At 43.0% G+C, this 22,993-nt stretch overlaps 1 protein-coding gene across 4 annotated transcripts in view; it reads left to right on the top strand.

Annotated features, from left to right (window-relative positions):
* Positions 1-2,100: 2,100 nt before the first annotated feature.
* The window catches only part of LOC146202755 (EEIG family member 2), a 59,514-nt gene continuing 38,621 nt past the window's right edge, over positions 2,101-22,993 (top strand). For 2 of the 4 annotated variants that reach the window (XM_084588311.1, XM_084588312.1), the window contains exons 1-3: positions 2,145-2,299; positions 2,926-3,146; positions 15,518-15,638. In XM_084588311.1, coding sequence (XP_084444437.1) covers positions 3,001-3,146; positions 15,518-15,638 — 267 coding nt within the window. In that variant the 5' untranslated portion in view covers positions 2,145-2,299; positions 2,926-3,000. Of the gene's footprint in view, positions 2,300-2,925; positions 3,147-15,517; positions 15,639-22,993 lie in introns of all 4 variants that reach the window. The other 2 variants (XM_084588310.1, XM_084588309.1) reach the window with 2 other exon arrangements.

The raw sequence follows: 22,993 nt of genomic DNA, 5'->3' as shown, positions 1-22,993 counted from the left end.
TGATGCAGCATTGTGGAAATAAGTGGAATTCAGAGCAGTGTGTCAGTTTGAGAAACTAGTCTGCCTATATTAGGCTGTATATTAGTGTTTCTAGCAATAGATGACAACTAGATTAGCTTGAGGCTGAATGCACTCAGTGATTGAGGGACTACTGATGTACAGTAACGAGAGATTGGTCATCTGTGTCCACCCAACTACAGCCATAATGATGACAGCAGTGTTTTCAAGAACTTATTTCCTCCTGTTGCAACAACTCCGGACTAGAGCCTGTCCAAGACACTTGCTTTACCAGCTTCATTTCGTTGTAAAGCTTTTGAGAAAATGGACAGCCATATGGTTGTGCTAAGGGTGATGTGAATTATCCCCTTCATTTAAATTAATTGAATTTTAATTCATTTAAAGTATGTTGGCTTCACACATTGTGTGGTGTGTGTGCAGCAGCCTAGCATTAGTTTTTTGTCACAGAAAATTTATGGTACAGCCGTTGTCAAAAGTACACATTTCAAGGAAGCCTGCTTAGGAGCAGGCTTTGTGGGGCCCTTAGCGTCTTTGGAAGCCCTAAGCCTCTGAGAAGGGAGGGTGGCAGTATCTGGAGTAAAACCAAAGCATTCGATTAACTTGAGGGAAGTAGCCTGTGTAAATAATTTCGTGATTTGAAAGATCGGTGGCTCTGCAGTTGCCAGACATCATACCACCAAGGTGCTGCAATCCAGTGCATCTAGCATGTTTTGTCCCCTAACTGTAACTGGCTAACCACCACAAATTAAATTCATATGCACAAGTGGTTACAAAATGCGGCTAGGACTGCTAAAGCAGGACATATGGTATTTGCTTGCAGCTAATCAAACTCGCTCGAAGCAGATTGATGTATCTGTAATGGTTGCAATCACTGGCACTTGTAGTCTGAAGCGCCGCCGAATCGATAATTAGCAATCTAGAACCTCACTTGCCTGTCCCACTTAGCGCTCATTGGCACTTCCGCTACGATCTTCGGTTCTTTGCATAACTTGCATAGTTTCGCACGATCCACAACCGAAAAGGAGGGGTCGAGACACCGGGTGCGTCGACAGCAGCTTCGTGACGCGGCAGGTAGCTAGGCCACAAGCGAAGCGGCACCGAGTCGCAAAGCACGGATAACTGATTACCCCAGTTACGCGCACCACGTCGCGCCGTGCTGTAGGAACGACAGGCTTCCCCAACGCTCACGAGGCATCTCACTTTTAATAAACGTGTGCGCAGTGAGTGCGGATTCGAAACGCGGAGGGGGGGAAAGCAGAAGTACGTGACCAGTAATGAGCGAAAAAGAGGGCAAAAACGCGGTTGTCTCCTTTCTCTGTGGCAAGAGCCATGTTCACTTCAGTGGCAGTCGCAGTGGTCGCAGTGCTGGTGGGAACAGCGGTGGCTTCTGTGGCCGGCTGCTGAAGCAGTCGCACGCGTTTCCTGGTGTAGTGCTGCCAATGCAGAAGCTGTTGATCCTCGATGTGCGTTGGATATCTCGTCTGAAGTGCTCGTACTGGAGCAGCTCAAGTACTACAGGCACATCGGGTACTTGAGGTACCTTGAATATTCCGGCTTCTTCCAGTACTGATGATGGTTGAGGTAATTCACAAGTATTTTCTCCTTGAGATAGCCTTGCTGCTCGAGTAAGTTGAGATAGTTTGGGTTGGCCAAGCACTTAACTAGTTTTATCCGGAAACGAAGCTTCTGTTGCTCATCCGTCTCTTTCACATTCAATATTTTGATCTGCCTTGTCTCTAGTTCACAGATGGACACAGACACATGGAGAAATGTCGACGCAGTACCAAGAGTGCCTTGCAGCCGCTTGAGTATTTGAGCCGTCTAAGCAACCGTTCAAAACGTTGCAAGCAAGGCACTGCATTGATACTGCTGGCAGCAACTGGTAGAGCCAGTAGAGCCTCGCCATCTTATATTTGAAGTGCAGAACGGCAGCAGCACGGCAGTGCCATGGCAGTGCCACATTTGGCACATCGCTTCTTAAATTGTGAAAAAGAAAAACAGAAATCGCTTTTACAAACAAAGATTTACCCATTGCACAAAGAAAAAAATGCATCATTATGTTCCGAATGTTTTTAGAATTGTAACTTTAGTAACTTTCGTTAACGTTTTCGACGAATGAGAAAGCGAGAATTTGCGCTCTGCGCTGCAGTGGCGGTAGCGAGAGGTGGCTGGAGAGAGGTGAGCGAGAGCGCGTCAGACATGTTGCAAGAGTAATCGATACTGTTGTGCATGTTTCCTTGATGTTGGGTTTACTCGTTCGGGCTGCTACAGAAATTCCTCGGTGAGTTGAGCACCATGTGCCGCGGTCCGTGCGGTGCAGTAGAATTCGTCTCCCTACTCGCCCCAAATCCCGAGTTGCTGGCTTGGGCGAAGCTGCTTTGCATTGCTAGGGGAACACGTCGAACATTGTATCTGAACGTATCCCACGGCGCCCATAGTGAGACTCCGCATTTGGATGCTCCCATTAGTTGCTTGCAAACGAAGACAAATGTAGAATCACTTTCTTGTTTGCGTTCGTCGCTGCTGTACTGTCCTCACTTGGCCACTGAAACCTTTGGATGCCACTGATAGCGATCTTTCAAGACCGCTTCAAGCGGCGCCGTCTCCCTGACAGGGCTCTGAATGACTGGACGCGTTCCACTTGGTACCAGTCCAGCGTAATTGACAAACTATAACGTGCTGTGCAAGTTGTAGGTCGACTGTCGTTCTTGCAGCTCCGATTGTTGCTTGCTGCGCGCGAGTTCGTTTGATTAAGGTCCGTGACGTTACTTATCGGGCGCTTTGAAATCGTCTGTACTGCTGTCCAGTTCATTCGGCGTACAACGTTCGCTGCACGTATCGAATTACGACGGCGGCTACGCGTGTTTCGTCTGATGCTCTAATGGGTGCGTGTATGTGCTGTCGCAGTGTCGCCGAGGTCATGTGAAGCTGCCATGGTCTTCTGTGGCTGCTGGTTGATTCCGAACACCCGCACTACGAATCATGACCTTCATGCTGAAGAAGAAAAAGTACAAGTTTCAGGTTGACATTCGCATCGAAGAGCTGACCGCCGTTCCATTCGTCAATGCGATCCTTTTCGCTAAGATCCGTCTGCTTGACGGGGGAAATTTCTCGGAGACGTCGTCGAGGTATGTTTTTTCACTTTTTTTTTTTTCTTGTCTTAACGCGCCTAGACGGAACTAATTGTCGCGTAGATGTAAGAAGGATGGAGTAGAGCGCGTAAAATGCTTCCATGCCCCTGTCCTCTCGTGCCTTCATTTTTTTTTTTTTTAATTAAAATCTGAGTAACCCTTTGAGATCAGGCAGATTGGGAACATTCTCGCCCCAACGTTTGATCTCTACAGAATTATTCGAGGAAAGTTGCTTTCGTTCGGATGCGTGCAACCACATTAGCCATTGCGCGTGTTATTTCATCTAGTTGTCTCTGCTGATTGCTACGAGTGCGTAGAACTCTGAACTTTAGATAAGGATTCCTGACCCGCCCTTTCTAGAGAGGCTGCGTGTTTTAATGCTTTATTTTGGTCGTTGTGTACTGTCCGTTAGTAATGTTCGCTCATCGTGTCCCATGGGTATACATCATTTAACTGAGGTCAGTAGGGAAATAGAACTGCACTGAGCTACGAAAGTGCCTTGCCATTTTGTAGTCAAATGTGTTGCCTTGATATGTCATGACTTATAAGTTTGACCGCTAATATTTACTCGCATGAAAGAATTCTTGTTCCTGTGAATGTCATTTGCGTAAACATTTGAGTTCTGTGCATTGGAGCATATGTCATGCTCAATTTATTGCTTTTAGAATGATATGTCTGCCAGCTAGGTGCTTTCTTTCCACTTCGTTGGAAATTTTCCAGTTTTGAGTTGAAAGTAAATTGTCTCGAAGGCAATTTAACAGGCAGCTGTCAGTCGTGTTTGTGTGTTAATTGATTTCATTCTATTCAAAGCGTCCGAGACAGTAAGTCAGCTGCATTCTATTCCAGCTCTCAAATAGCAATTTATATTTTACCAGCAGTTACAAATTGAGTGTAGTGTTTGTACTCACATTCTTGTTGGAATAACTACAGTGGTAGTGTCAGTATTGCAGCTGCATGGAGATAGAAAATATTTCAGCCCCAGGTGGTTGAGAGTAATCCAATGCTCTCTACTGTGGTGTTTCACACAGTCCTAATGCAGCAAGTCCTGTATTTGTACTATAAGAGTGTGTTATGTGCTGTTTGATTGTCATATTTATGTTGCAAAAACAGTGTGCACTTCTAGGAGCACTGAATGTAAAGCTCTGGATGCATTCATAGCACACATATAATGGCCAGCTGCTAAAGCTGTATAAATTCAAAAAAATTCCTGTGGTAAGGAGTGAAATTTAAATTTGTACAGGGAGCATTGCTTCAAAATGTTCTGCATATTGGGGCATAATTAACAGGATTAAACAGCTATGTATTTGAGGAGTGGTTGCCTGTTTTGAGTAAACAATGCAACGTGTAAGGTGCTATTCTGCCTTAAAGTGTGCATATTATTTGTAAATGAAGCAGTTTTTCTACACATGCTTGTATATCATTTACAGCATTACGACCTTTTATTCTGGCCTGTAAGCTTTGTTCTCTGGCTCATGAGATACCTCATAGGCTCGCCAACCTTGGAAGTACCTGCTGCTGCTTCGCTCGCATTGTCATATTGGTGTGATAACTGTGGTGTGTTATCCAGGATAGCTTCTCTGTAGGAAATAATAAGCCTGTTTGAAGGCCAGACCGCTGTGCTTATTGGATTTGAGGCAGCCGAAGTTTTGTTTTTCTGCGTCGTGGATTTGGTGACCCAGAAATGCTGCATCTGATAACTCACCGTCCTGAAAAGTGGAACACCATTGCCACACTTGCTTCCTGATCAGCTCTCCTCTGCCGCTGTCCTTCTTGCTATTGAGACGACTTCTGAGGAGATCAGTATCACAATGTGACCGTTTTTCAGTCGGTGAGCCTACCTAGCTCACGCTCGTTGCGTTGTGCCTGATTGAACTTGCAAACTTTGACCCCGCACTTTCATTTATTGCTCACTGTATCACTAATAGATTCAGCATTCTTTATACGCGTGAGCTAGGTAGTGTGGTGTGTGGAAGGAATATCAATGTACTGCATAAGGCCTTTCTGTTTACTGGTGAGTCAAATTTTGTGGAGGTGTCTCATTTGATTTTGTAGGATTGGCACCTTGTCCTATGTTTGTGCACCCACCAGCAGAAGTTATTAAACATTGCCAAAAAATGTTTATTAACTAATATTGTGCTTCATGAACCTTTTGATTGCTCTGGAGAGTCTAGTGCTGTTATTTTTTGCTCAGGTGTTATTAAACAGCTGATTTTATGTTTACGCTATATCTCAACTTTCACACTTCCTTGTATGTAAACAGCGTGAAGGTCTAGGATAGCTGGTGCAAGTTCGAACCTTGTTATGCAGTTGCTAAGTGTGTGGCATGTAACTTCTGCACAATTAAACATACATAGCTCTGGACTAATATTAAATCCTGTTTATCATGCATTTAGTGGGCTCTTTGTTTACATGTTGGGCAAGTTTTATTGCCATGAACAAGTGCGTTTTATAACTTACCTTTATTTGCAGGCAAGTGAGAAATATTCTTGAGGAGTTAATCAGTGTTGTCATCAGGCTTCATTTATTGCCCCCAGGAAATTGTTTTCTGGATTAGCTTGGTGAAGTTTTCATAATCATTTTGCTCATACAAGCACTTACAAGGCAATTGTTTACCAAAAAAAAAAAAAGTGTGTCATCACTTTTTGTTTTGTTTATATTTGTGTCCTTTGGAGTTGGATTGGCTTAGTCATGTGATTTGATACCGTTCATTAGGTTTGGAGGATGCATCTACATTTGGTTTTGTAGAGGTTTTCATCTCTGGCTGAAAGGTTGGGCTGGAACTGACTGACCTGTGTGTAATGTGTGGCCACCCTTGTGCAAACAGATACAGAGTTGTCAGTACTTTGAAGTAGTTTACCTTTATGTTGTTTACCCGTTTTGTACTCTGTTCTGTTCTCTTTGTTTTACAGTTCTAATTTATAGTGTAAATTCAAGCTTATGTGGTGACTTGTCCACTGGTAAAAGAAAAATAAGCTTTACACTCACTGACCAAGTCATGAAGCAAGCTGCACAACTCTGAAATATCATTCTTCATCTTGGTAGGGTTAGGGGCTATACCTAATCTAACATTTCTAATGCTTGCTGAGGTGAATTTTCATCGAATTCTTGACTACCTGGCATTTTAAGCCTGTGATGGGCTAAAGAATTTGAAGAACTGTAGCATTCCTGCCATTTTTATAAGTTGTGGCGCTCTTACCAGGCATCGTGTGTACTTGAAGCACGGTCTTGCAGCGCCCCACTGGTGCTGTGGTCTCTGTTTTTTAGGCTCTTAGATCATGTGGCAGTGTACCGAAACAAGTACACATGCTAAATTTTTTAGGCTGTTTTGTCTTCAGAATGATGTGCAGCACATTTTAAGACATGGGAAGCCATGCTTGTTTTGCAGGAAAGTGGTTAATAACTTATAATTTTCAACTCTCATTTTTTAACTGCTGTACAGCGGCTGTGACTTAAGACTAGACATATGAGGGATACAAAAGCTGCAGTATGGTTACTGCTTTCTTAATTTCAATTCACACCAACTGTTATGCAAGCCTGCCCAAAAGTTCGAATCACACACACACACACACACAAAATTGATCAAGGAGTGATTATACAGCATGATTTCACTTGACCTCAACCTGTGACATCACAGCTGTTTTTCGGCCATTGAAACTGAAATTAAAATGGTACAAGGAAAAAAATTCATTTATATATTATTTAGCTGACGTAAGGAATTCCATCTTATGGCTCGTGTACACAATTGTCTCGCACACTGTTTGAAGGAAAAAACACAATGCCTGTTACTGTTCTGCCGTGTGCTTTCACTGGCACTATGTGAACGTATCATATATGGCATAGAATGATGTTTAGAATTGTGTTCTTGCTCAGTAATATTTCAGTTGAGCACTGGCAATGGAATGTATGTCATCTACCAGCAAGTTTTAAAGCTTGTGGATGTGTATAGAGGGCTGAACTTTTTATTTACTTGCATCCTCATCGTGCTTTAGTGGTCCAATGTGCCCTCTGAAATTTTAAAAATGAAATTAAAAGCAATATTTAATTTTAAGACTCAGAACTCAAGATCACTAGGAGTGAGAGTACTCCCTTCGCATGCCCGAGGGATACGATCGAACTCCTTACACTAGCAGCTTTCTTAAAATTTTCTTTCCTAAAGGAGTGTCATGAGACATGGCACGCATCTTCCTTGAGATGAAGATGACCTTGGCTGAAGGGAGTTGAAAGGAGCTCAGCTGTGTCTGTGTGACAGGGGTAGTACTTTTGTTCTTTATTGTAACATTTACATTAGCTGAAGGGCCCTCAATCTAATCCTACTGCCATTTTCCCAAGAAATAAACTGATATTTATGCACAAATTCTTATTTGGGATGGGAGTGCTGCCACCTTTGTACCAAATGCATTGTGCAACAGAAAACTACACCATGCAGATAAAATCGGGCAGCGCTGTGTGCCTGCAATTTAAGAATATGTAACCATATTTGTCACCATATTTCAGAATGTAATGTCCGCTGAAGCCTTCTTATTACTGTCTTGTGGCAACTAGGACTGGGGTGGTGTAGTTTTTGTGCTGTAAGCTCAAGCCCCCATCGATCCACCAAAATCTCTGTGTATCAAGCCATTTCCCTTTTCTCTCTTCGTTAAAAAGGGAACACAATCAGAGCATGTGTCGAGATAAAGGCCGATTGACCTCCTCAGGTTTGAGTGTTTTTCGGAGTGTAACCATCTGGCAGGATTCTGAATAGTCAGCCAGTTAGGCTTATCTTGATTGCTGATGTTATCACTTCTCTCTGTTATCTTTGTTTGGTGATGTGTTCATATGCACATATATAGAAATTTCTGCTTATATGACATGTTTGATCTGCTATAATATTGTCTTTGCTGAGCGCTGAAGAATGACAGCTTGTGGAGAAAGTTGGCACTGACGTTTCCTTCTCTTTATCTGCATTCTTCATGCAGATTGACAAAAAGAATAAGAATAGGTACATTCTTCTGAAAGTTAAATAGATGAGGGGAGGGCTGCTAGACAGTCTGCTCTGATGCTAAAAAAAGGACCTTTTCTAACCATCGTCAGATGGGATAAGAAATATGCAGCATACCATGTATAATACAATATGCTTGAAGGGCTTTACTAGTTAAAAAAAAAAAAAAAAAGCCTCTGCTGAGTTGATCAGATGTAGTTTCTGCATTTGCTGCTCTGCTTTAGAATTTCATTAAACTATAATAATTGCATTTTCAGATTGCAACATGCTTTTGTGTCTGTCATTATTCTCTATTGGAAAGCTTTAACGCACACAGAAAGCCACTAGGCATATTATGTACCTGAGAAGAATGCTGTTGAGCATTTCCTGCAGGTGCACTAGGAAGCCATTTCATTCTTTTTGGTAAATCTGCTTTGTTCTCTTTACCTTGTGTTTGGCGCATGCTGGTCTTTATTGCCTATATGCCATAAAGATATTCTCTTTATTCTTGTCATATTTTTCTTTAGTTGTGGTACCTTATTCTAGCTTGCCTACTTGTTATGCAAGTGACACATCATTTGGGCTTGCGCTGATATTTTTGTTGTTTTAAAGTATGTTTGATTGGTGAAAATCTGAACGTGTACCTGTACAGTCACATGGAAGCTACAATTAACCTTTTGTGTCATTTTTTGACATTGGAATGTGGGCAACAATAAATGTAGGAGCAGGTGCAGCTGACATTTTCTCTGTGGGCACTGTATGCCGAACACATATGTTGCATGGAGCCGGATATTGCCCACTTTCGTGCTTGTATCGTCACGCAACAGTTAGCACTCTCTATCGTCCATTGTTCCAGTAGGAAAGGTGGTTCTCTTCTCCCTGTTCCTCTCAGCGGCTGGCACAATAGGCTTTCGGTGGGCTAGTGTTTGATGGCCTGGGTGTGGGCTTCCTGCATCCTCTCTTCTCACTGGTTCCTGCTGCCTTCATTCGTTCTGTAATTTTTTTGTTAGCAAGTAGCGGAATACGCAGCTCTCTTTTTTCGCTTCTGCTTTTAGGCTGCCGTATTTTAATCTAGCTTAAAAACTTGAAGGACCACACTTTCAACTAGGCATTATAATACTTAACGGGGGGGGGGGGGGGGGGGTTACCAACTTCTGCAATTCTGCAATTCACATTATTTCTTGCATCATGCCTTTCTTTGTGTACATTATATTAGGGATACATTTCTCATGTTTGATAGTTTTGTACCGTTAACACACTTGGTGTGACTGTGTTGTTGAAGGCTTTATCTGTTTTCTACAGCTTTCCATACACCCCTTCCTGGCACTGATAGATATGTTGTATAATTTTTATATGCATTTAAGCTCTTGTGTACACATAGGCTGCCCACCTCAGAAGGTTTGAATTCATATGCATGGACATATCTGTTTGCTATTTAACAATACTGCCAACCTGATGATGAGTATTTCAAAAGGGCGAGTATTTCAATAGGGCGTGTAGTTAGAATGGCAACTATAAAAGAAAGTAAAATGACAGAGAAGAATAAAGAAGTTATATGCATTTCAGTTCAGTTCAGTCGTGTCCGACTCTTCGTGACCCTATGGACCATGTCACGCCACACTTTCCGGTCTCTCAATATCTTCTTAACATCACATAGCTTCATCTGCAATGCCTCGAGAATGCCATCTAACCATCGCGTTCGCTGCCTACCCCTTCTCAGGCGACCCTCAACCTTTCCCAACATCAAATCTTTCTCCAGCGACTCCTCTCTTCTCATCAGATGACCAAAGTAGCTGAGCTTTAACTTTAGAATTTGACCCTCCAATGAGCAGTCAGGGTTTATGGTCGACAATATCGACTGATTTGATCTTCTGGCAGTCCAAGGAACTCTTAAGAGTCTTCGCCAGCACCACAATTCAAACGCGTCAATTCTTCGGCGGTCAGCCTTTTTCACAGTCCAACTCTCGCATCCATACATCACAACTGGAAAGACCATAGCACGAGTTATACGGATCTTGGTTGGCAGACTAATGTCTCTGCTCTTTACTAGGCGGTCAAGGCTAACCATGGCTCTCTTTCCCAGAAGCAGGCGTCTCCTAATTTCATGGCTGCAGTCTCCTTCCGGGGTAACCTTGGAGCCCAAGAAGAGAAAATCTGTCACAGCTTCCACTTCTTGTCCCTTGATGCTCCAGGACTTGATAGGGCAAGACGCCATGATCTTTGTCTTTTTAATGTTCAGTTTAAGCCCAAACTCCTCACTCTCTTCTTGTATGCGCATCAGAAGTCTGAGTTCCACTTCACATTCTGCCATTTAAGTGGTATCATCCGCATATCTAAGGTTGTTGATACGTTTTCCAGCAATTTTCGCTCCAGCTGAAGACTCGTCCAGACCGGCCTTCCTCATGATGCATTCTGCATATAGGTTGAATAGGCAGGGCGACAGTATGCAGCCTTGTCTCACTCCTTTCTCAATCGGAAACCAATCAGTAAGACCATGCCCAGTTCTGACTGTGGCCTCTTGCCCTTCGTACAGGTTCCTGAGGAGACAGATGAGGTGAATTGGAACTCCTATCTCTTGGAGAGCTTACAGAAGTCTTAATACAGTACTTGTGAAATGAACGAAAAGCAGCAGTATTAAAAACAAGTTAGGTACCTTCATCTTTTAAAATGTAAAGTGCACAATACAAATCAGCATGTATTTTGTAGAATGCTAAATACCATAAGAAAAAAACACAAGTAGACAATGCAGCATTCCATTCAGAACCCAGCAGCTGAAAGGAACGAGGCAACAAGAATAATGTTCTTTAACTATAAATAGGACAAAAGTACATGATGGAACAGATTAGAATAACAGGCATGGTACAATATGTGGTTACCATATTGCGGTCGTAACATAGTATTTCCCATGTTCACAAGACCTGTGATTCAAGTAATTCATTGGTACAGGAAAGAAACCAGTGGAAAAGACGTGTTCACAAGTAGAAATAGTACACAGGACAAAGCTGGAAGCTGTGTACTTTTACTTGTGAACGCATCTTTTCCGCTGGTTTTATTCCCCGTACCATGCACCAACTGGTCATGCGAGCTACGCTTCAAGTAATTCATTTTTCTTGATCGTTGTGAAGCTCTTTAATGAAGGAGTGTTGGTAATTGATGTATTGAGGTTATTTCACATTACTAGCAGAAAATGGGAATATTTGGAACACTGTGTTGTCTAAGAACACATGCGCATATGTTAAGCATAAGCTGCCCTGCTGCAGTGGCTCAATGGTTACGGTGCTAGTAACCCCAACCATGGCAGCTGCGTTTCAATGAAGCTGAAACTCTGGGTATTGTATATACCGGTTTGAAAGTTGAAAATGTATGAGGTTGAAACCTCAAGGGCTCAGAACTAATTTGAAGCCCTCCACTACAGTGTTCTTCATAGCCTGGGTCGCTTTGAGACACTAAACACTAATACATGCTATATATCATACCATTAAGCACAAGCTGCATTACCTTTCATTCTGTTACCTGCAATAGAGCTCTATGAACTGAAGCATTTTTTTGGTGCAGGCAACAGTCATGTTACTTATGCAGTTTTATTTTTTTAATGTTTGTGTTAACATTGTTTTGACAATGAGTGCTTAGTTTTTGAAACAAGAAGTGCAGCATGTTGAAAAATCACTGTATGGCGCAAGTCAGAAAAACCATACAAGGGAACTTTTGCTTGGTATAATGTAACTGTTAGTATGGTGGAAACACTCGTCTGATAATACTTTTTATTTCGTGCTGCTTTGTATGCCAAATAGGCATTAAGCGAAAGGGATGCATGTATCTTGTTAAGAAAAAAGAAAAATTAAGAGCTTGTTTCAGAGGTGATTCATGACTGTGTAAAAAAAAATAGTTGGTTATGTAATCTAATTCAGTGAAGTTCAGTATGATGCAGAAAGTACCCCATTTATTTAGAGCATGGCTGGAAACAGCACTGCATTGGTTTTTGATGTCATTGATCTATTGACTTTCTTAATAGGAGCTGAATTAAAAGTTAGAACAATGTGCATAAAATCATTACTGTAATACTGTGCATTCAGAAAGCATGAAACCCTTTGACATCTTTTACTTTATTCATAGTGTCAAGGGCTACAACATTGCTGCTTAATTGACTTTATTTACTATGCATCAGCCTCAAGAATCTTTACGTGAACTAGATCAGTGCTTCCCTGCACTTTGAGCTTTTACTGAAGTTGTCCGTCATGTTCTTAACCGTAGATTATTCTTGTGCAGTTGGAATTTTATTATGTTTGTTCACGCATGCATTTATGTTGCGGTTGTATAGTTTTTGCTCGGAGAGCTTATGTTCAAAGATTAAATCTATGCTTTGAAAATTTGGGACCTCCTACAGCGGGCAACTGTGGAAAGCGTGCATTCGTGTAAGGTATTTCAGTGCCTCTCCCCCCCCCCCCCCCCCCCCTTTTTTTTTTTTTTCTTTCTCCAAGCTCAGCCAGTGGCCTGGAATGCCCAGAATTCAAAACATTGGAAAGGGTTCTTTCTAGTCTGCTACCCATCTGGCTGCTCACATGCGCTGCGCTCTGATGTTTATTATTCTTGTGTGCGTGGAGCTGGGAGTGGGCTTTGCCCTCCTTGGCTGCATCTTTCGCCCATCGTCTTGCTTAGACCTGCGAGAAGTGTATTTTTGGACTGTTCCCATGCTCTCAGTAGATTTTGGTGCTGCATATCTCTTTCTTTTTTCTTCTTTATTGCACTGTTTGAGTTTGCAAGACTGAGTAATAGCTTAGCAAAGCTTTTGCATAGCTTTATGATCTTTTGTTGTTATTGTTGGCGTATCTGACTTCGCTAACTTATGTGCAAGGTTATATTGGCGAGTGATTCATGGTGGTGTAATGAGTGGAACATCAAACATGTGATGTAGCTTTAGTTGTAATGTGTACAGATGATACTTGAAACATGTAGAGGTGTGCTATCATTGGAATAACTAGACAGTTGTTGATTAGGCCTTATTTTGTGGACTGGCTAGTAATTTTACTTTTAACAGATCCATTTTGGTATGCTTGCTGGTGACAGCGGGTATAAAATGCTTGTAGTGCAAAAGTGAAGCACAAGCTGTGAGGTATCGAGGGGCAAAGCGGATAACATGATGCAGCACAGATGGGGCTGGTGCTACTAAAGATTATGCAGTGGTCATGTACTGCCTCTTCTATCCAGTTTTCAGCACTTTTTTGTGTATGTTTCCATTTCACAAGCTATCTCGCCAACTCACTTTAAAGTAAAATATCTTATGTAAACAGAGCAATTACTTACTAAATTTGTAGTAGCCATAAAGGCGCTTCATTGAGGAACACTGTTGCAATGTTATTTTGCTATTGATTTGGTGCTTTTTGAAGTGCTGTTCAGTTCTGTTTGCAAGCATGGTGTTGGTAATTTGTGCCAGCAGCCCTTTACGTTGCGCAGAATAACACTGTTGCAGCCCATACAATGCATTGGTTGATTTACACGTTCGTTTTCTTGTTTTGTATTCATTCATTTGCAGCATCTTGGTCATTAAAATGTTTAATAATGTAAATGAAGCCTGATGTTTCTGTTCATTGTGCAGCCTTTTGTTCTTTCTCTGTATGTAGTCACAAAGCAACTAATGTAGTTTGCACACCTTTTCTGTGTTTGCAAGCTGCTTAGGAACAGTTCCATTCAGCAATCTTGTGTTGTGTAGGGCATTGTCAGCTATTGTAAAGTTTTTAAGCCTCATCGTTGTCAGCAGTAGCTGTCTGCAGAGGCTGTTGGCAGAAGGTGTCACGCTTTCGAGGAGATAGCTAATTAAAATAAATAAACCTTGTCTTCATCGAAAATCAAGCCTTCATCCCTTGGATCCCCAGCCATGCATGTTCATCATAACTCCCCTTGCCTACCGTGAGGATAGCGGGATTCTGCGAGTGACAGATACTGTGGCTTTAATTTTCTGTGGGCGAATTATAGAATGTCAGTGAACTTGTGCATTAATGCTGGTTGTGTTCTACAAGGAGTGCGCCATGTACTGTTGCGACTGGCTGGTCATGACGTCACCAGGTGATTCATGCATATAGGAAGCTGGCCCCGCCGGGTGTCTGATCCAGGCGTTCGTGCGGCGCCTCTCATTTGGCGCGTTCTCGACTGCCGCACACACAGCAAACAGAAGCAGACCCAGATGTCTAGGAGGCGTTAGTACAGCAGGCATTAGTGGCGTTTGAAATTGATTTACAGGATAGGAAAGGCGCAGTATCTGTCACAATTCTCTCTGGCACAAAAACTGTTTTTCACATTTGACATGCACACTCATTCCCGCGAAGAGGCATGAGAAATTGTGCCCAGTGCACCCTCATTTAGACACCCGACCTGCCGTGGCGCTCGGCAATGAGGGGTGTGCTGCCAGCAGGAAGCGCATGAGTACATATACACACTTCTTGGTTGCGAAGAAGTTCATCTCTTCACAAGTTTTATACATCAAGTTATTTATATGTCGAACTATTTCGAGATTTGGTTTAAGTTTGATTTATTCAGTATTGACTGTAAAACAATTTCCGAAAAAGAAGCTCTATTTATGGTCTGGGATGATGATTCGGTTGGTGCAGCGATGGCTCCACAGACCTTGTTAGAAAAACACTCACACGTTGACAAGCTGAAGTAGTGTTTGGAAATGATGACTTTGTTCTTCAAATGTGTAATACTATCAAATGTAATCCTCAAAATTTATTCAGAGTGCACAGTAATAGCAAACTCTGAAATTGTTTTACACAGGAACAAATTGTATATACACTAAACGTGGTGGTAGTTACCACAAGGAAAACCTTAAGCAGAAGCTTCATTAGAATGAATATTGAAAAAAAAAAAAAAAAAAAAATGCCTGAGTTGCCCTGTAAGAATTTATCATGGACTTCTTACGAGTACAACTTGCTGAAACCAGGCCCCTATGACATAATGTAGGCAGACTGCTTCAGATCTGCTTGTGAAATGAGACAGAACAAATTTGTGATCATCCGGTTGCATTTTTTTTTTCTTTTTGTTCAGCAGTTATAACTGAATGTTTGATAAGAAGTTTAATTGAAAGAGCTTTAGCCATAAGAACTTGTTTGCTAGGCCAAATTGCTTTTTTCTTTTTTTCTTCTTCTTTTTTGAGAAATGCATGACGAATGAGATGCAAGTAGGAAGTGCATTTTGTTCCTGGGAAGCTATTTCTAACAGGTTTTATAGAGGCTGTCATGCGACATTCAGGTGAATTGAGTTCTCTCATTGGGAATTGTGGTGATTGTGATGCTACGTTATGAAGTTGACAAATGGCTGCTTTACTTGTCTTGTGAACATCTTTGGAAAAAGAAAGATGGGGGTGCATATGTCATAAATCACTAGAGCTTTTTATTTATTTTTGTAATTTTTTTTTAAGGGAGGAGGTGTGCAACCACTGTGTGAAATGGGACTCCAAGTTCGTCTTCACCTGCAAGATGAGCGCCAATGCCAACACTGGAGAACTGGATCCATGTATCTGCCGAATCTCTATCAGGAAAGTGCGTGAACACACTGCTGAGCATTTCTCAGATATGCTTTTTATTTTTTCTTCTCTTCCCTTCCTCCTCGTCTTCTTTCTCGTAATAAGTCTAAGGGTGTGTGAATAGTGCTTTTTCCTAACCCAATCAAATCGAATACAAATTGAGTAGTGAGAGAACTTAATCAATTGTGAATTAAATATTTTTTCTGATATTTGTTACTTGTGCCAATATTCAATGCGCAACCTTGCAAAACAATGAAGCACTAGCGATGGTGCTGTGGTGCAATGCTATTACTTGAGTAGCTACTTTTAGATAGCGAGCAAGCACTCACCTGAAGTTTGTAGGTAACGAAATATTGAAGGGTTAGTGCTTGCTAGGTCCAGGTGTGGAAATCCAGAAAGGGCAACCGGCAGATTCTGCCCTTACTTGGCCCAATGACTGGTCATTAAATTCAAGATGGCGGCCATAGGGGGTGGGCTTGGTATCATACAGACATACAAAACACCAGACAGAATTCGGGGGCCGTGAAAAACCAAGTATTATAGCGCGGCTAATTTTGTCGCTGAATTCGAGTGACTCTTCCGAGCTGTAATGAAGCATGAGGTTTACGTACTCATCAGCAATTGCATTGAGGTTCTCAGGCTCATGTGGTAGTGAGGAAGGGAGGCAAAGGAACGAAAAGGAATGCACGTGGGGAAACAAAGAAATGCAACAGTGCTGTGTTCTGTCTTTCTCTTTCTTGTCCTGTCTTTTGTGCTGTAACTGTGGAAGGCGTGGGGAAACTTGCTTTTCACCTATTGTCTGGCTGATTGCCGTGCGCACCGCCCTCTCTTCGTGATAAGCCTTACGGAGATATTGATCAACAGGCACTTAGTTTTGTCATGGAAATATCAAACAATGGGCACTTGGTGTGCCTAGGCTGTTTTTTTTTTCCAAACTTCTTCCAGACGTGGGACATAATTGCATGGGCTTTTGCTCAGTCCTTTATGAAAATTTTAACTCGCAACGAAAAATGGGGTGGGCACTTACTTGAGCATGGGTTGATTTTCGGTATTTTACTGCATTGCAGTTGCTTCAAAAGTCACAACCCTGATCTCTGTTAAGGTATCAGATGTGAGAGGTCATTTTGTTAATTCTGTCATCGGTGCTAATATAGTTAAAAGACCTCTTGCTGCTGTTTATGAAAGAGAATAAGCTAGCGCCACGTCCACTCTCTGAGGGCATGTACTATGACATTATGAACACCGTCATGCAAAATTAGGGCTAAACCCTTCATCCCATGCATGTCGATTGTGGCAGCATGGCGCATGCCATTTATGGTTCCCCTTCTCAGAATACTCGAAAAAAAAATACTACAGCTCTTTATGAAAGTAATTCTAAAGGTATTTAAAATTTGGAATAATTTTGAACGTGACCGGTTTGAGTCATTTGAAGAATCGAATAAAACAATATTCTATTCATTATTTTAAGTTTTCTAATATTTGCAAGTTGCTATAAAAAACTGCTTACAACTTGAGATGAAGTGCATTTTTTTTGTTGTTTGTAGGAAAATGTTTAGGGGGGCGAGAGGGGGTACTTATTTACTGGTGCATGTCCACAGAGGCATTTAGGATAGTAACTACAGCAAAAGTTCCTTAATGCAACCCCGCCTGGGTGGCACAGTGGTTACGGCGCTCGGCTACGGTTCCCAAGGATGCGGGATCGCATCCCGGCCTCAGCGGCTGCTTTTCGGTGGAGGCGAAAAGCGAGGCGCCCGTGTGCTGTGCAATGTCAGTGCACGTTAAAGAACCCCAGGTGGTCGAAATTTCCAGAGCCCTCCACTACGTCGTCTCTCATAGCCTAAGTCGCCTTGGGGCATTAAACCCCACAAACCGAGCAGTTCCTTAACCCCTTCACCGTCTTTTTATATCAACGAAATTCTTCACAAAACTGCTTATTTTTTTTCGTGCTGATTTCGGTTATTATGCTGCCATACGTAAAAGACGTTTATGTGGTAGACAAAAACGAAGTTAACAGGTCAGTGCTGCCATCTGTCGAGCAAAATGCCATCTAAGATACAAACGAGCGCTGCTCGTTCGAAATGCTGAAGGGAAGAACCTATTCAACGAGGACGAGCTATTGTTGTCCAAAACGGTTTGGGGACGGCTTTGCAAGGACGAGCGCAGCTCGTCCGAAACGGTTAAGGGGTTAATGCAGTCTTCTAGGGATGAGAAAAAAATATTCGAATTGTCATATGGCAGTGAAAAAAAAAAAAAAAACTTGCAAAAGAGTCATTTGCATCCTGGCATATTTTAATACTTGGCAATGATAGCTTGCTTCTGGAATGAAAACAGCACAGCAGTGACTATTTTTTTCCATCCCCTTCATCCTTCTTGGTGCAATTTGGTAGCAGCAGGGCCGTCTCACGAGTAGCTGTGTACTGTTTGAGGGGCTTCAGCGCACAATGTGCGAATGGCACTTGATGAGCGCTCAGTTTTGAAGCAAAAAGCTTCACTACGATGGTTGGAGCCAAGCTTCGCGTATGCCGTATGCTGCAACCGAGTAGCGTCACAGCCAAGGCCAGCTGTGCAGCCCCCTCACCAAGCTCTGCCGGCGTTGCCTAGCAACGTTTAAGAAGTGTGCGACTCCTCCTCATTAAAAAAAAAAAATTGTCTCCATCTGGGAATTGCATCTCCATCCCTTGGATCCTCAGCCAAGCGCTTTACCGCTGTGCCACACCCCGGGTCATGAAACGCTCTTCATAAGTCCGCTTGTCTACCGTGAGGATGATAGCAGGATTCTGCGAGTGACAGATACTGCGATTGACGCGCAATTTGAAAGTACCAAAGGCTAAAATATAAAATAGTTAAGTCACTCAATTATGGTAACATTAAGGATGTGACGTCGCCCATCTGCCGTCAGCTATGAGGACCAAGCGGGAACGAGAGCGAGTGACAGATGCTGCGCCTTTTCATTCCTGTAAACGAATTATAGAACGCCGGTGAACTGCGACGCGCCCGACATGGAAGCCAAGGAGAGTTTAGCTGCTGGTGAACGGCGCAGAAGACTTGAGAAATTAACTTCTGATCCCGAGGTAGTCACTGCTTTTCGCTATGTATATCCAGGCGTAGCAGAGCTAAGCCATCTTTTATTTTTATGCAATGGTTCTTCACCATGCAGATGGAAGCTGCCAGTCGCCATCCAGAATGGCATGCGTCTGGACTGCAAGATGTAACTAATCAAACATTATGGTATCGCAGCGCTTTCAGACAAGGACAGATGACTAGGGACACACACAACTGCGCTGAACTTACAACTTTATTTTTTTGTCCTTTGTCCTTGTCTGAAAGCGCTGCGATACCATAATGTTTGATAACCACCACCAACTAGCCCAGCAGTATACCCTACATATGTAACTAATGTTTGTGAATGGTTATTGTCAGATTGCTTACTGTGCAGATCATTCGTGGACTTCTTTTGGAAGCCTGTTCAAATTAACCTATGTGGTGCCCATAGAGTTCGAATTGGCGAACATCGAAGTAATAGCTATACATGGGCATTGGCCGCTGGACCGCCATGATTATCCGGTCAACCAAATTAATAAACTTTTATGGTATATAGTATATAGTATATAGTATACACAAGGATTATTAATCATTTGTGCAGATGTCAGAGCTCATGAAGTAGTCTTCCTATTCCTTCCTACTGCTTACATTAAAGAAAAATCTGCTGTAGGAGCAACATAAACAAGTAAACAGCACTAAATTCGTAGTGCATCCTGGCACGATTTTGTCACTATTTTTGTTTTGTACATACAGGTGGAGTACACAAGGTATGATAAGTGGTCTATGTTAAAAGCGGTCCACTTATGCATTTGTGCCGATCTAAATTGATGTCCCCGCAGGGGGCATCTGTTAAAGCAGATGTTTGCGTGTACTGTGCGACACCACGGACCCCGAGCACCCACGCTTAGCCGTGCGTGGCATCGCCGTGTCTGGGGAAAAGGGGATCCTGGTGGTTGAGCCGATGCCGAGTGTTTTGGACCTTTAAGGCCCCTCGGCGGAGGCAACACACCACTTTGGCCCACGCTTCCCACAGACGGCACCTCCGGGCTGACCCACCCGGGGGAAATCGGCAGTCGCCTTTTCCTGTCCTCCCCTCCATCTTTCACTTTCCTATCCCCTCTCTTACAACTTTCCTGTCTTCTCTTACCTTTCTTCGTTTCTTCCTACTTCCAGGTGGCGAGGGTTAACCTTGTGTGGCTAACCACCCTGAGTTACGCCATATTGGGTTATAGTTACGGTGTACAGCTGGCGTGGGCAGGACTTGATTGCCAACTCCTGTCCCGTCCCCTCGTTGGGCTCCATGGTGGGTGGCTGGCACCGCAGCCGAACAATATACTTTTTTTATGGCTTCCTCTTCTTCTTCAACTGATCGCCCTCCTTCGAAACGAGGGCGCACCGACCAAACTGCCCAGTTCTTTTTGAAAACGAAGAGCACCTTCCCACACTTTCATGTAGTTCATAGTGAGCACTCAGAAAAGACAGCAAGACAAGCCTCACCGTTCATTGTTGCAAAGACACTGACTGAAGCTATAGGCAAGGGTTACAAGATCAAGAAGCTTGCAAATGGAGACCTGCTGTTGGAACTTTTATATCATCATCAGTATGAGAAACTCTCAGGAGTCAGCGCTTTTGGTGACATTCCTGTTGTGATTAGCCCACATCGTTCTTTGAATACTGTTCGCGGTGTTCTTTCTGACCAAGATTTAAAGTACATGACAGAGGAGGAGTTGCTGGAAGGGCTGAAAGAGCAACACGTGACAAATGTATACCGAATAAAAATAAGACGTGACAACAAAGAAATCGAGACTAAACACTTTGTCCTTACCTTTGCACTGAGCGTACTCCCCGAGTCTGTGGAGGTGGGGTACACAAAACTCAACCTGAGACCATACATTCCGAACCCACGACGTTGCTTTAACTGCCAGAAGTACGGTCACGGTGCTCAGAGCTGCCGAGGCCGACTCACTTGTGCAAAGTGTGCTGCACATGAGCACCAAACCGATGACTGTCAAGCTCAACCCCATCTCTGTGCAAACTGTCAGGGCAACCATCCTGCTTATTCGCGTAACTGTCCGGTGTGGAAGACTGAAAAGGACATAATCACTCTAAAGGTAACAGAAAACATCACGTTCACCGAAGCACGCAAACGATATTCAATCCAACACCCTTCCTATTCCTCTGTGGCGCAGCAGGGCGCGGCACCACAGGAGTCTTCAGCACCTACCCAGGCAACGAAAAATGAGTCTGGGGTGGTGCCATCCGCGCCCCTGGTGGAAGTAGCTGGTGCTGCTCCACTACCCCCAAAACAGGCTGCGCTGACCCCCAGGTCAGCAGGCCCGAAGGCCTTGTCCCAAGGGGCAAGGCCTAAAACAAGTGCACCCGTGCATTCTGCACGAACGTCCAACACATCTGAGGATGTGATGGACACATCTCCCTCCTCGCCGCCGCGTCAGCGGCGGCAAAGCTCTCTCGAGCGAAAACGAAGGGACAAAGTCCCAATAACAGGTCCAAAGGACCCAACTGCCTAGGTTTTTAAACCATCCTCAACTAATATTTTATTATGGCATTTTTAGTTCACTGGAACTGTCGTGGACTTTTAAACAATTACACTGACATAACAGATATATTAGGTTCTTTTTCCCCAGTCGCATTGTGTCTCCAGGAGACAAACCTTGGACCACAGAATAAAAACATCCTTAAAAAGCATCAAGTCTTTCGTTGCGATCGACAGAACCCAAGCAGACTCTCAGGCGGCACTGCTATTGTGGTCCAAGGTGGTTTTCCAACCCGAAAAATCGACCTTAAAACCACATACGAAGCAGTTGCAGTCACAGTGCTCCATTTTAAAGCCATAACAATATGCTCCATTTACATTGACCCTCATCTAACCGTTACACTTCATGACTTAGAAACTCTTTTAATACAACTACCAGAGCCATATCTTTTAGTTGGGGATTTTAATGCTCACTCCTATTTTTGGGGAAGCAGACAAACTGACGTCAGAGGTCAGGTTTTAGAAAGTTTTATTCTGTGCAACAATGTCTGTTTGTTAAATACGGGGAAACACACATACTGCTCTCCAAGCACTGGCAAATTCAGCTGCCTAGATTTGTCTTTTTGTTCACCAAGTGTTTTTACCGATTTTAAATGGGACGTCCTTGACAACCCCTATGGAAGCGATCATCTTCCAGTCATTATCAGCCTAGCATCATCACCATCAATCACCCTAACAAAACCACGGCGCTGGAAGCTAAATTTGGCCGACTGGGCGCTCTTCCGTGAGGAAGCTGCCCTAGAAGAAATCTTTTCGGACAGTTCTGATGTGGATAAATTAAATGAAACTTTCACAGCACGTATTATTGCCGCCGCTTACCTAGCCATTCCACGGACTTCCGGTGTGGTGCGACAAAATCGTAAAGCATGGTATACGCAAGAATGTAGAAAAGCAAAAAAGGAACAAAATAAAGCATGGGGAATTTTACGCCGCTACCCAACACATGAAAACCTGATAAATTTCAAGAAGGCAAAATCTAAAGCTCGGTATATCCGCCGCACAGCTGAAAAGCAATCATGGCAGAGGTATGTATCTTCTATCAACAGCTCAGTTACATCCAAGGACATGTGGGAAAAAGTACATAAACTAGATGGAAAGTACTCCCCCTTCACAGTTCCATTTTTCACAACCTCTGGTGCACAAACCAGTATAGAAGAACAAGCAGACATATTGGGAGAATATTTTGCTGCAGTTTCAAGCTCTACGCACTATACACAATCTTTTTTAAAGTATAAATCAACAGTTGAAAAACAAAAACTCCCAATGACTGGTAGCATGAATGAACCTTTTAATGCTTTAATTACACTAGAAGAAATACATAGAGTACTGTCAGCTGGCAAACACACTGCACCAGGACCTGATGATGTGCACTACGAAATGTTAGCCCATTTATCAGAAACCTCTGTAGAAGCATTGTTAAAACTGTTTAACAAAATCTGGATATCCGGAAAAATTCCTGAGTCCTGGAAGAAGGCCATTGTAGTGCCACTTTTGAAGCCTGGAAAGTCTCCAAATTCTCCAGGTAGTTACAGGCCAATAGCCCTGACGAGCTGTCTTGCAAAGTGCTTTGAAAGTATTCTAAATATAAGATTGATGTTTGTCCTCGAATCCCAAAAACTGCTTGACACTCACCAGTGTGGCTTCAGGAAAACATGTTCCACTACTGACCACCTTGTCCGCCTCGAAAATACAGTTCGAGAAGCGTTTCTACATAAGCAACACTGCCTTGCCGTCTTTTTTGACCTTGAAAAAGCCTACGACACCACATGGAGGTT

The sequence above is a fragment of the Amblyomma maculatum genome, chromosome 1, assembly GCF_055883805.1.
Source record: "Amblyomma maculatum isolate TAMU_Amacu chromosome 1, ASM5588380v1, whole genome shotgun sequence".
NCBI classification, from domain to species: Eukaryota; Metazoa; Arthropoda; class Arachnida; order Ixodida; family Ixodidae; genus Amblyomma; species Amblyomma maculatum.
The sequence above is the reverse complement of the archived record's forward strand: the minus strand, read 5'-3'. Positions and strand labels throughout refer to the sequence as shown.